General features: G+C 42.8%; 1 protein-coding gene across 2 annotated transcripts in view; it reads left to right on the top strand.

The window, feature by feature from the left end:
• Window positions 1-923: 923 nt before the first annotated feature.
• Window positions 924-14501, top strand: part of PRDM10 (PR/SET domain 10) — a 40431-nt gene continuing 26853 nt past the window's right edge. Inside the window, exons 1-7 of one of the 2 annotated variants that reach the window (XM_029962036.1) lie at window positions 924-1525; window positions 4125-4212; window positions 5481-5670; window positions 7439-7606; window positions 9161-9220; window positions 13016-13223; window positions 13590-13831. In XM_029962036.1, coding sequence (XP_029817896.1) covers window positions 5578-5670; window positions 7439-7606; window positions 9161-9220; window positions 13016-13223; window positions 13590-13831 — 771 coding nt within the window. In that variant the 5' untranslated portion in view covers window positions 924-1525; window positions 4125-4212; window positions 5481-5577. Of the gene's footprint in view, window positions 1526-3674; window positions 4213-5480; window positions 5671-7438; window positions 7607-9160; window positions 9221-13015; window positions 13224-13589; window positions 13832-14501 lie in introns of those variants that run through there. The other variant, XM_029962037.1, reaches the window with a different exon arrangement.

Raw genomic sequence — 14501 nt, 5'->3', positions numbered from 1 at the left:
ACATGACTAAATAAATTGAAGCCATTTTTCCTTTTGTGGAAATAAATAATCCTTGCTGTCCCAGCCCTATGTATGATTTCCATTTTTAACTTGCCAGTAAAACATAAATATTGTGGTTATATATTACCCGATTGTTACCATTCAGGCAAAATGCGCCAGAGTTCCTTGAAACAATGTATGCATGTGATGGACGGTGCTGCAGAGCAGGTGACGCAGTGGTGACTCAGTCCCCAGTGAGGTTCAAACCCTTCCTGCTGCACTGAAAGCCTGTTCCTGCCAAGGCAGCTCAGGAAATGCACCCACTCTGCCTTCTAGGAAAGCTGGGGTAATTAACTTAAGTGTGGGATAAAGCTTTTTGGAGACACATGTGATGTTCCTTTGGAACACAATAAATCATTTTCATATTAAAAGCTGGAGGAAGACCCAGAGTCATAAACCCCCTTTTGTACCAATTTTGCTGCCTTTGCACATGGCTGGGTGGTCAGTGAGCTCAGTCCTGGGAGGATTAAACTAATAGTCCCTGCTGTTATTGCTGCAGGGAATCCCAGGTGATGGCAAACCTCCCTTACGCCGGGGAGTAAATCACATTATCTGCTTTATGCACCATTATTGTAAAGTGGGTTCTCATTTGAGACGCTGCAGTGGCTTTATGGCTCCCTGAGCAGGGAGGGGGACTTTGCCCCTCGCTCAGCTTTAATATTCCCCCATTCTTCTCTTTCCAGAGAAGGGACAAAAACGAGTGTTTGGCAGCCACTGGCTTGGGTTTTTCAGTAGAATGTCCTTAGTGAGATTTGCAGAGGTTGCTGCAGATGAATTCCCCAGAGATTTTGTCTCTGTATCTTCTTGTGTAGTTGCAGCATTGAGAGAAATTGCCATTCCTAATAGCCAAGAAAATATGGTTACTGTTGATTTTTGGGTTTTTTTGGTGGTGTTTTTCTCTGAATTTCTGAGCTTTCCTTTGAAGCACTGAGTTCACTGTGTTCAACTTGTGTCCAAAACACTCAGACACTGAGCACAAAATGGCAGTGACTTTGCTGTTAGAGCACCATTCACTGCCACTCCCTGAGTGTTCGGGGAGTCACGGGTGCACGTGTGGGGTGTCACACGTGGGGGTTGTGATGGCTCAGGGGGTCTGATGCTGAGGGCAGGAAGGACATTTCTGCTGGATAGGGAATGAGCCACTTTGCCCCTAGAGCAGTGCTTTCCCATCCTCTGCAGCTGAATGCAGTACATGGGGAAGTTGCTGATTTAATAACACAGCTCCAGAGGAAACACCATCCCACAGGAACAGGAGAGAGGAGCTGGAGAGTGTCCTGGAGGACAAAAGGAGTTTTCAAGCAAGATTTCCAAAAGAGATGAAGAACTCTTCAGACAATGACACAAAGGTGCTTTCCAGGCATCAGGAGCTGCAGAGAAGCTTTGCTATTAATGAGATGTTCTGGATTGGATGTAAAAAGCAAAAACTAAGAGAAAAATTGGAGGTCTGTGACACCAGCAGGTCCCAGAGGGTGTTGAAAAAAGGAAGGTAAATGTGAATGGTGTAGAGACCAACCTGTTTTGTCTTGAAGGGGTGGTTGATTTACTTGCACAGCTCAGAATGAGCTAATCTTCCACTGGAGGAGATATTTCAAAGTCATGGGAGCTGAGCTGGTTCTTGGTTTGCATTGTATTTGATTCACACCAGTGACACACAGGACTGTCACTGCCTCGCCACTCTGACGTACTGGAGTGATACTGGGAGATATTTATACCTGCTGCCATTTCAGCTTGTGCCATCACCCAGCGTGGACTGGGAGAGGATGCCTGCTGTTTTGGGGAGGTAGATGCTGTCTTTGCAGTTGTTGTAAATGATTTACCGTCTCAACATTGGCATTGCTTTCACTCATGTGCATGATGCTTATGAGGTTGGATGAAAACATTGGGATGCTGATAGATTTGTTGATGATTATTGGGTGATGTGCCTCATAATATGACTAATCTTTCAAATTCCATCATCTCCAAGTTATTGAAATACTTGTTACGACAAAAAATGGAGTATTAAATAATATTTGAGCCAGGCCTCTTAAACTTTATAGTGTCATTACCAGTGGATCAGAACTGAGGAGAGAGAATATAGTTGTGACATACACAACACATAAATTTAACATTAGTTTAGGCAAGCTGTTTAGTTTATTGTTTGACTAGTCTCTACATGGATTATCATTACAAAATGTAGCCTAATTTCTCCATATTGGGAAAAAGCTGAGTATATCCTATCACAGCTCCTTTTATCTTTAATTATCTTTTTTTCTTGTAGGATTTCTGCAATTCAGTTTCAAATTGTTGTACAAATTCATATGGTAATCCTTTGGACATAGCAGAGCTTCACATTGAGGTGCTCGTCCTGATGTTTGGTTAGCTTGTCTGAAAATGTCTCATGTGTGTGAGATATGGTGAGAAAAATCAACAATTGCAAAGGATAATCCATGGGCAAACAGTGCAGAGAGTGCTCCCTGCATGCCAACGGTTTGGCAGTGCTTATGCCCAAAGTTCCGTGTTTATTTCTGCTGAAAAACCACCAAAACTGAGAGGAACTCACAGGGAAGTGGTTAAAGTCTCAGGGTGCTGTGGTTGTTGGTGTCAGAGCTGTAATGGGTATTGAAAGGAGGTTTTGGAGGAAGAAATTAGATCCTGCAGGATTAACAGGAGGAGTTAGTTACTCCTATGGAGGAGTAGTGAGCAAAGTTAGTTTGGTCTTTGTCATCAGTGTTAGAAAACTCCCTCAGGTGCTGGTGTTTCCAGGCAGTTCTGTGGCAGTGACTTGGGGCCACATCATGTGTTCCAGCTCCTGCCATTGGGCTTGTTTCACAGCTTAATATCAACACTTGCTCCTGCCTCCTGTGCTATTTGTTGCCAGTCCTTGGGACCTCTCTGGGACACAGCCTGTGTCCTGCACTCCTCTCTCAACACATCTATGTTTCCAGGGAAATGTGCTTCTCAGTGTATCTTGGTGATTATAGAAATGCTGATAGAATTCATGGACATCCAAGCTTTGGTAGGAATGCACACCAGAGGCAGATCTAGGATGTATTTGTAAGTACAGAAGTTGAAAGTATCAGCAAATCCTGCAGCTCCTGATTTTGTCCCTTATTGGTGCACAATTGGCTGAGCTGTTTATTATTTTCATTTCTGTGAAGAACAGCAATAACAGGACCGTTTATAGAAACTGCACCACCGAGCCCCTGAAGTTGGCTCAGCCTTGCTTTTTTTTTTTCCCCAAGATTTGACATGAGTGCTAACTTCAGAACCGCGACATGACTGTCTTCTGCTTTCCTTTGCAACTCTTTGGTACTATTTTTTTCCAGAGATGAATCGTAATGCCCCATTTTGTCTATTAAAGGCCCTGCCTGAACTCTTTGGTCACCTTTGCACTAAAGTTGTAGGGTATTTGTGCCAAAATGAGTCTGCAGGAGTGAGTCAGCATCTTCCCTCAGCCCTTCAGTGTCTGCTGGTGGGGAAGGTCAGCCAAAAAGTCTGCTACTTGTTGCACCATGTGGAATTAGCTAGAACTGTGCCTTTCCCTTAATTCAATCACTGGTTAATTTAATTATATTCTTTTTAACAGGTTAATTTTTTTTTTTTAAATCAAGCCACCCAAAATTGAAACTTATAGTGTTTATTTTTCTAAGCAATTAGGTAATTGATTAAACTACTGGCTATTGTTAGTGCAATTATCTGAACTGGCTCTTGATTAATACTGACAGTTAAGGAAAAGAGCTGTTGGGGATAAACCAACCAAAGAATATCAACAGGATGGGTATTAAATTTTACATTAAAATTGCTCAGAGTGTGTTACCGACATAAATGCTGTCACGTGTCACACCGTGGTGATCAAATGAGCGCTGGAGGTCAGTGAATGAGGTAGGATTAGGTATGAGAAAATCCCTGATTTAATCCTTAATAACATGACAAGTAGCTGGATAAAAGGTGCTGTGTAGGGATGGATGATATTTATTTATAGATCAGAGCTTGTGTGTTCTGGGACATATAAAGACATGATATTTATCTAATAATATTTATCTTAAAGACATGATATTTATCTAATAATATTTATCTGTCAATGACCCTGGCTTTCACACTTGCAGAGCAAGGCTGGTGTTTATCACTCCTAATTGTTTGCTGCAGTTAATTTGCTGGTACTAATGAGATCCTGAGCTCAAGCGTTGCACTCAGGTACATGGATTTGTTTTTAATTTTTCTCCTCAGTGCTTTTTGGGGATGTTTTGTATTGAGCAATGTTGATGGAGATAAGATTTCTGTCCCTTTATTCCCATTTTTTCCCCTCTACCACGCAGTTCAGCGGTGTTACTGTGAGACTTCCCTCTCCTGTTGATTTCTCCCTGGCCAGGACTGGTGGAACAGTCAGTGCTCGGGTCTGCATAGCTCAGTCCTTGCTGGCAAAATTAGCAGGAGGCAGAAAGTGCCTGCTGCTTTTTCTACCCCTCCTTATCTATTTTTCAGTTTGTCAATGACAAGCCAAATGCTAACATTTATAGGGATAAATTATGACTAAAATAATTTGCATTTAAAATGCAAATGAATGAAAGCATCAGCAAGGAGCCTTCTGCTTCCCTCTCGGAGCACAGGCTGGTACTGGCATTGGATCGGTCCAGAGAGGCACTGGGTATAAAATAACCTTAATTGGAGGAGCTGAGAAATTAAATGGGCTCAGCCTCATGCTAATTCCTGTGATTTAATATGACATTAGAGGGGAAGGATTGGGAAGGTGCTGAACCACTGACTAAACCAATCACCAGAGCTGTAAATTACCCTGCTGGGATCCCAACGGCAGATTGAGAGGCCCCAATAAAACTCTGAGAGGTGAATAAAATCAAGCTTGGAAGCAGTTTGTCGGGATCTTGGGGCTCATGTGAATTAGAGCTTGAGTTTCATTGTTCTTTTTTAGAAGTTGGCTGTTGTAACACTGCCTTGTACTACCCAGGACTGAGGTTTTGTCCAAGGTGAAAGCTGCTTGTTCATGGAAAGCCCTTTTGTGCTCCCCCAGAACCTCTTTCAGGCAAACTGGTCATGCATCTCTGAATGTAGTGTTTTCCTGTTGGAAGCCTAGGGTCCATTTTTTGCATTATTTACTGATTTCTAGGCTTGTAGGTGCCAGAAGGACAATGTGGAGAATGTGTCATGGTCTGCCTGTGGCCAAGGAAAGATGTGCCGGAAGAATTCAGTGTAATGTTTCAGTGCTGCGGTAGCAATGGTTAACTTGTTTCCTCAATGGGACATGAAAAGTGTTGCACAGCATGACTTGACCATGGCAAATGAAATATGATTTCTCTTCCTTTATTCCCCTAACTAAGGTGTTTGGGTCTAAAAGGAAGTGTTTGTAAAGCCAAGCCTGCTTTATTCTGTGGTACAGAAGTGTGGTAGCCGATGATAGTAATTACCTCACACTGGTTTTAACATTTCTGCCCTCTGCGTTTTTACAGCCATGTTGCTGAAGATCACCTTGTCTTCTGGAAGCAGAAACACAGTGAACAGATGAATCCCTCCAGCTAGACATTCCTTCAGTAGATCCCTCTCCTCATGGAACACCCCAGCAGGGAGGAGATGGACTTGAAAGAGGAAGGTTCCCAGGTGTGGGCTGACTCTGCAGCACAGGAACAGAGCACTGCTCAGGTGATTAGTGCTTTTCAGAGCTCATTCTGCTCAGGATGGATTGGGATTGATGTGGAGGTTTTGTTTCCCATCCAACCCTGGCTTAGTGTCTCAAAGCTCAGCTTTTATTTGAGGAGAAATACAAACATGTTTGTGGTGATTTTGGATTAAAGCTTCAGAAACTGAGCTGTGCAAACCACAGCAGTGAAGACACAAAGCTCTAAAACCGAGCTGAATAAAACCAGCCAGTGGCTCTAGAAGTTTCAGTGTCCAAATATATATATATATATATATATGTATATACAAAACCATGTGGGAAAGTAAAAGGGTGCTCAGAGTAATGGATATTAACAAAATCTTTGGTCTGTGGCAGCCTGTTTGATGGCATCAGTCGAATCAGTTGGAGCTGTGGGTGGACCTTGGGGAAAGTAATGAATAATTTTTTCCTGTCAGACATCTGGGTACTGAGGAAGGGAGAAATGTTAATTGTAGGCGACTAATGCAGTCAGATTCTGATGTGTGCAGCTTGTCCCTCTGACTCTGAGACAACGCAGCTGGGAATTTCTAAAAGGCTGTAAATTGATTTATTCTTTTAAGTATGTAATGAAGAGGGTGCTGCATGGTATTTGACACACAAGCTGAGAAATTCTGCCTCTCCTGGTAATTTCCAGCTTTGAAATTTGCCAAGAAAGGCAGTTTTCAATGCTCCTGTTCCCTTCTCTCTACAAGGGGATAACTATGCTGCTGTTTGCACACAGCAGTTTTAAGTCTTAATTAGTATTTGCAGAGTGCTCTCCAAATGTGAAACTGTAGTGTTTGTTTGAGGATTTATTGTACAGAATCAGCACTGAGCAGCCACGGGGGAGTACCAGGTGTCTCCTGTAGCATAAGCTGAAAGGTGAAACAAAATAAACAAAACATGTAACTGTGGCATCGTTTTATGTGAAAGTGTTTGATGTGAATATGAATACAGATACTCAAACTAGGTTTCCTGCTAACTGTCCTATTTTCCTATACACTGGAAAAGGTTTTCAGCATATAAAGGATGTCAAAAGCTAAATGTGTTCCTATTTCCACTGGAATTCAGTATTCTGACTAATGTAGGCCACTAATCATCATTTATGATCATAATGTTCTGTCAAAATCAACTTGTTTGGATTTAAACTGCTGCCCTAGACATAACTTGTTCCAGTAGTCCTTGGAATCATTGCTTAATGCTTTCAGTTACGTTTGTCTGTTTAAATAGCTGAATTTTCTCCTGATACTGCATGTACATACTAGAGAGAAGCAATCTCACATGCCCTACTGCTGCCTCTGAGAGGTGCAGTACTATAACTTGAAGTAATATCAGAGTTAATAAGTTCTGTTAGCCCTTCATAAGATAAAAGAAATTATCTGCAACTACAGAACTAGCTGAATGAAGTCATTATCATAAATCCAGAAAGGAACATGAGCATAAAGGGAAACAACGTACCAATAAATTCCATACATACACCAGTTCAAATATGAACTACTTCTCTTAGGCTTCTCTTTTCTTCTCTTGTTCTTAGTGCAAGAACTAAGTATGGGTGGGTGCCGTTTATACCAGTTGAGTTACAATGCAGAGTAAAACCAGGAACTGATGGGAGTTGGTGTCCAGGTTTCCATATTGCCACCATAATTCAATGAGATTTTAAATGTGTGTTAGACAGTGACAATTTCAAACTGAGGTTCTCCCTGCTTCCCAAGGCAGCCTGTGTTGTCCCCCAGGCCTGCTGTGGTGTCACTCCAGGACGTGTTTTCCCCCCAGGTGCACTTTGTCCCCGAGGGGGGGGCGGTGGCGCAGATCGTGTACAGCGACGAGCAGGAGCGGGGCCCGTCCCAGCAGGTGGTTTACACGGCCGATGGCACCTCCTACACCTCGGTGGACACCTCGGAGCACACCCTCGTTTACATCCACCCCGTGGAGGCTACGCAGGCACGTGTGGTTCCCAGCCCAGCCCGGGTTTGGCACCTAGAAAACAAACCAGTCTTGTTTGGGATGAAAGCCAGTCACCAGCCAAGTGGTACGACTGGAAAATAGCAGTTTTTCCTGCCCACTGCTGAGCAGGGACTTCGTGCTGTTCATTTGTCTGATGTGCAAATGTGCTCATCAAAGGATGTGGAGGCTATGAATTGTGAAATGCTGGTTATTTCACTGAAGGTGGACGAGATTATAATTAACTCAAAGGTGTTTTCCAAAACATGGATAATCTCTCCAGAAATTCTGCCTCTGTTGTATTCAGTAAAAAGCTAAAAGCCATCTATGTGCCTTCTGGAAGAGTTTTTGTTTTGTGTAACGCAGTTGTCCTAATTGATAGTTACAATAACAGTTGTGTCTCTTTGCAGAGGATCTCAGTGTATTCAACCTAATTTTGTAGTCTCTCTGCAGAGTTGTTGATTTTATAGACCTTTTATATTCTTTTGCTTTTGCATAATCATATCAAATAGCTTTTATTCCCTGACAGCACGTGTTTGGATGGGGTTAATATGCTGTGCATCTGTGGCTCTGTGTGGACAGATTCAAAAGGACCAGGCTGGCTTTGTGGAGGGTGTTTTATAATGTTTTTGCTGACAGGACAGATTAGCAGAGCTGCAAAGTGCACGTACCTGACACCCCCAGCCACGCTGGCAGGGCCTTATGGCACGGTCTGTCCTGTGCAGCCCTCAGCTGTTACATAAAAACAGCTCTTACGTGGTGGGTTGTCCTGAGAGGATATTTTGGGAGGATATCTCCCAGGAAGTTACTGACAACTAACTCCAAAACTCTGAATACTATCATTTTGTCAAAAGATACTGTCACGCAACTGAGATTAAATTATCACAGTGCTAAAGGAAATTGTATTATGCCTTATTTTGTTGAGCCAAGCTGCTACAAGCTCAGGTTTTGGCAAAGTAGGCAAGGCTGACCTCAGTCAATCCTTAGTTTTCATCTGAGTCTTGCTTTTCCAGGCTCCCATCAGGGCTGTTCTTGCAGAATATTGGAGTTGGCATATCTTCTATGAAATTAAACAGCATCTTGCCCTTACTAAATTTTCATGTGGGATGTGCCTGATAGCTCCTCAAAAGAAAGTGTGCAGAAGTCTTGCGAATTTGCAGGAAGAAAAACCTTACAGTTATCTTCTATCCTGCCTTTAAGTAGTTTTGGTAGAGATTTTGAATTGAATTAGAATCCTGTAGATTCTATCAAATCAACAATTGACAAATGATTTCTGTAATTAAAAAAGATAAACCAGGTGAAACACTTTAGTTATACAGATGAAAAGTGCCACATAATTATGATATTAAATTTTTATGGAGCACCACCCAATTTTAATTTCTATCTGTGTAGATCCACTTGGGTAAGTCGAAGTAAAGTTCTGTGATAATAGTCATGTTAGAAGTTGGCAGAGGCTTAAATGTGGGTCATTTCTTGGTGGCAGGGTAATTTTTGTGTGACTTGGTAGTAAACAACACCAGGGCTGGTTTGATAAGCCTTTTTCACTTTGTCTAGACTCTGTTTACAGATCCATCCCAAGTGGCTTATGTCCAACAGGATGCCACCACCCAGCAGGTAAGGAAGAGACACTGCTTATCTTGGACCTGAAACTGTAAGGGGAGAGTTAGGGAAGGTAAAGGGACATTGTTGTGGTGCTAGAGGGTAACGACTGTCCCTGCAATTGTCCAAAACCAGTCTTCAGTTATGTCCTGTCATCCTGATCAAGGGCAAAAACCCACTATTGCTATGGCCAGCTTGTGCATGAATGATAATGAAAGTTAAGACTGACTTTGAGTTTATTGACTTCAATTCATGCTCAACAAAAATTCTAATTTACTGCCCTAGATATAATGAAAAATCTTTCAACAGTGTCCCTTTAAATGAGTCAGCAGCAGATGTGGCTGACTTTATCTGAACATGCCATTCTGGAAAGGCTGGGTTTGCAGTTGTCCTCATACAGATTCTGATCCAAATGCCTTTTAAGTCCACAAAAGGCTCTTGAGGGATAGAAAAATTGGATCAAATGCTACTTTTACTAGAAGCTTCACAGGAAATGAAGTGTAAAACCTGAGGAAGTTCAGTGAGTGGCTCCCTTACCTCATCAGGGTGTGCTGGGCTTGCCAATGTGAGGTAGGCGGGGAATAGAATAAAATGGAGCCTGTGCTTATAAAGTTTCGATGATTTTCCTTTTTTTGTAGTGCCTCATGGATTCAAAGGTTTTATTGTTAACTCTTACTTATCTTTGGGGACTGTATTGTGGTAACCAGGTATAGACAGCTACTTTCAGGTCTCTCTAGTTGAAATTCTCTGCTGTCATGGACTTTAAATCATTACTGCTTTAATGGCATGTGTGAATGGATGTGTTGGATCTGAATCATCACTCAAGTCATCATTAAAATGGGTGTTTATTGACAGTCTTGGGGCAGAGCAAAGGGTTGAATGTGTACTGAAAACAAATTTTATTGCTCAAAGACTTTATAAACTGTTGAGGCACAGACAGGAAACAATGATTGACACAGTAAAGGTGTTACCTGTCTTCTGGTTCTCTGGAATATTTTGCTACATCAATTTCCCCGCATTAAGAAGCCAAAAATTCCTATTTAATTGTCTTAAAGCTTATTTAACACACATGATTAATTAAAAGTAGAGATTACTTGTGTGCAGTGCCGATGAGACTCTAACAGGAGATGTGCTGTTACCATCCCAGGTACAAGGGCGGGAGCACTTGCGTGTGTCCTCAGCCTGTCCTCCCTTCCAGCACTTTCTGACATCAGTCCTGGCAGATATATTAATTTTTTGGAGGCTAGTTAATCCCTTATTGTGGCAACTCCTGCCTCTGCAGGTGTTTTTACATCAGCATGTCACGTGGGACATCCCTGAACTGACAACAAATGATAAAATAACAATGAAAACTCCCCTTGTCTTTTAAAAGAAACTTTATCTTAAAAAGAAATTGAAAAGTTTTTAAAAATAATGCCTACACTCTGTGCAGTGCCCGACATGGAAATGGAAGTAAGGGTATGTTTGAAGTGTGATTAGGAGTAGGCAATGCTAATAGTAGGTACAAGCTCGTGTGACCCTCTGCTCACTGGCAGACTGGAGCTGTGCCATGGAATAATAATGCCTTTCCTGTTGCCACTTGGCATCAGAAATGAAAATACTAGACAGCTTAGTTCAACTGTCATCCATCTTTACCATCGCACTGCTCCCTGAAGTCTTTTTGCTGTAGTTTTTAAGCAGTTGCATAAATTACTCTTAATACCTCTTAAAGCAATTAGATTTGGAGTTTTAAGATTGTCTCCTTGTGTTATGGATTTTCTTGTGTGCTCCTTCACTGCTGGCACAATTCACTGCACTCAGTTTTATCTGATATTTATTAAGCACTCTGCAGAGAGGCAGGGGCTTGGATTTTAGCATAAAAGCTGCTTAACAGTCAGAGGCACAAACTAGAAACCACATGATGTCAACTGTAGAGAAGGATGAAACATCATGTGGGACACCTGTGCAAATTCCTGTACAGATAAGCAGGAAACAAAAGATAGGAAAGGTGATTCCTGGGATCTTATTTCTGCTTAGTTTTATTGCTGAATATGTGAGAACAGTGTGGTAATAGGCATTAATTTGGTTGTTACTGCCCCAAAAAAGTATGTAAACAGAAATGCATAGTGTGACCAAATAATGTAGAGGAAAATAATGGTTGGAATCCTCTAGTTTGAGAGTTTGATCTTCCAGTAAGGTCAATACACTTGTCTTGGATTCATTTTTAAGGATCCTGGATCATAAAATCACAGAATAGTTTGGATTGGAAGGGACCTTAAAGCTCATCTAATTCCAACACCCTGCCATGAGCAGGGTTTGCTTGAGAAAAAGAAAGATAGGCAAAAAAGAGGAGACGTCTCTTTTCCCTTCTTTACCTTTTCCCTTAAAAAAAAAAAGTAAATTTGTGCGTAGAAGAGAAAAAGACCCCAAATCAGTGGTTTTACCAGGAGCTAAAGAGCTCCTCACATCTTTTAGTGCCGTTTGAACCCAGGCTGGGTAGGGCCTTGATTTAAAAATGGGTGATAGATAATTCAGAAGTTGCAAAGTCTAGACTGAGGTTTGAAGCCTTTCTCTTTGTCCCTGGAGCTGCAGGTTCTTTCCAAGCCCATCACCCCTCTCTAAAACCCTCGAGATCATTGCAGTGCTGTAGTTTCCAGTGAGTGCAGGGCTCGAGGGAGCTGTGCATGGTGGGCAGGGCCCATGTGGAAGTGCCTGATGGAACTGTGCAGTGCTAAAATGAGTGCCTGTGATTTTAGGTAACGGTGCTCTTGCCTGCTGCTGCTCAGAGCATGAACCCCACCAACCTGTCCGTGCTCGGCAGCGTTGCCGACCCCCCCCAGCCAGTGGCTCTGGAGCAGGGGCCACAAGCAGATAGAGTAAGTGCCAGGCACCCTTTCCTTTTCCATGTCCTGATTCCATTGCTCCATCATCTCAGGGGATGGCACGTGGCTGAGTGTGAGAAACTGTAGCACAGATTTGTACTGTCTTCCATAGTGTCACCATGAAATGTGTGGGGTTTTTTTAGGAGAGATCATGTGTTTAATATACAGAGAAACTTGTTGTACAGATGGTTCTGTCTTGAGCAGCCACCTTAAAATTCTCCTCTAGCGTTGGAAAGTGAAGATAACAGAAGGTGTAACGCTGACTGTCACAGCAACATCCACTTGCCAGTGGTCTCCTTGACAGCGTTTTCAGGCAGCTTTACTGGGGGTAGGATTTTTTGTTCTCCACCTGAGAAACCTGTGTGGATGATGAAATATGCACTGCATTTAAAATACTTAATTGTTTTTTTAGGGAAATAAAGGGATAAACTTGAAAATTAGTGTAAGAATGCAATGGTCTCAACTGTCCTTCATGGCCCATAGTTTATATCTAGGCCCCATGTTACCTCATCCCTCATTATCTCTGCCTGTGTGCTTTGGGGATTGGTTTTAAAAGATCATGTACCAAAGTGCAGGATTTTCTCACTTGTACAAAAGAAGTTAAAATACAGCTTTAGGCTCTAGATTATTTCCACAGAGCCTGGACTTTGTTTCAACAGTTCTGCGAGGGTGCAGAGCTTCCCTGATTTCAGTTTCTTCTCCTGGGAACTGAGTTCTTGGAAGGGTGGAGGCAGGGAGTGACACAGAGGTGTCCTGAGCGAGGCCTCAGCAGCAGCAACACAAAACATCCCTCAGCAGTTGTTTATCAGCTGCTTCACTTCCCCTTGTCCTTCTCTCCATTACCAAAGGAAGCAGGAAGGGTAGACTAGCAAGGACCTTCATTGCTCATCTTTATAAGTGTAGTTTTCTTCCTGAATCAGTTTTAATGGTTTGTGAATTCTTTCCCCAGGCATCATTACCGGTGCATAACCAGGTGTTACCTCCCATGGAGGCAGTGGATGGTTCTGACCCTTTAGCACCTCTGCAGAATCAAATAGAAAGGATAGAAACAAAAGAGGAAGATGATGAGGATGAAGATGAGGATGAAGATGGGGAAGACTCTGACATGGATGAATGGGATCCGGATCCACCTCGACCCTTTGATCCCAATGATTTGTGTAAGCATTTGAAGTAGTATTTCATGTATTGCCTGCCCTCCCCTTTTTTCTTTCTCCTCCATCAATAAATGGAATTGAGAACAATTCCGATTTTAGCAGTAATGAGTAAACACCTTTATGCCCAGAAATGTGGACTCACATTGGGCTGCTGTACTGACAAGACAAGATTCTGTCTTGGGTAAAGTCTCTGAACTGCTTCGTTCTTCATTTTGCAGGAGGCTGCCCTCTCTAATGTTGTAAAATCTAGACAGACTATTGGCATAATGTTCCCACAGCTGAGCCAAAGAGGTTTAGAGAGAGATAAGGCTGTCTGTGAGCTGCATTTGAGTGTGTGCCTGACAGTGTCCTCTCTGCCTTTGTGTGCAGGGTGTGAGGAGTGCAATAATGCACACCCCTCGGTGTGCCCCAAACACGGCCCTCTGCACCCCATCCCCAACCGGCCCGTGCTGACCCGGGCGAGGGCCAGCCTGCCCCTGGTGCTCTACATTGACAGGTTTTTGGGAGGAGTGTTCTCCAAACGGCGCATCCCGAAGCGAACACAGTTTGGGCCTGTGGAAGGGCCCCTGGTCAGACAAACTGAGCTCAAAGATTGCTACATCCATTTGAAGGTAAGGGGGGGGGTGATGAGAGAAGAAGGGATCAGTTTGTGCCTGAGCTTTGATTTTCATGAGTTTGTCACTTTATCTTGATCGATAGACATGTTCTTTTGTTCCCTTAGTGTAACTCAGAAACACTCAAATTGCTTTGGCTCCTGTGCTGGTTTAAAGGTAAACCAGCAGGGGAAATGAACTCCACTCAAAAGCGAGATTATAAGTCACAATAACAATTTAATAAAATAATACAATAAGTATGATTATACAGACAAACAATTGGTTTTAACCCACAAAACCCAAATATATAACCCAGCACCCTGGGGCATGAACAGAGTGGTGTTCTTTGGGCCCCCTGAGTCCAAAGGAAAAGGAGAGGGGAAAACCTGTTGGTGAGAGTGCTGTTGCAGTCTGGTCAAGAGTGGTGATTGCAATCTGGTCGAGAGTGGTGATTGCAGTCTGGTTGAAAAGTGGTGGTTGCAGTCCAGTCGAGAACGGTGGTCTGCAGTCTGGTTGAGAGCAATGATCTGCAGTCTTCCTCTGGATCCCACGAGTGGTTAAAGACTCCAAGATTATATCTTCCAGTTCAGGCAGGAATGCTCAGTACCTCCCTCAGGGTGGGGGTTCCTTAATGGGTGTGAGGACAAGAGCAACTCCTATCTCGCAGGCCTTTTAACACCTAGTTTAT

The sequence above is a fragment of the Manacus vitellinus genome, unplaced genomic scaffold (genome assembly GCF_001715985.3).
Source record: "Manacus vitellinus isolate BGI_N305 unplaced genomic scaffold, ASM171598v3 scaffold_41_pilon, whole genome shotgun sequence".
Classification (NCBI taxonomy): domain Eukaryota; kingdom Metazoa; phylum Chordata; class Aves; order Passeriformes; family Pipridae; genus Manacus; species Manacus vitellinus.
The sequence above is the reverse complement of the archived record's forward strand: the minus strand, read 5'-3'. Positions and strand labels throughout refer to the sequence as shown.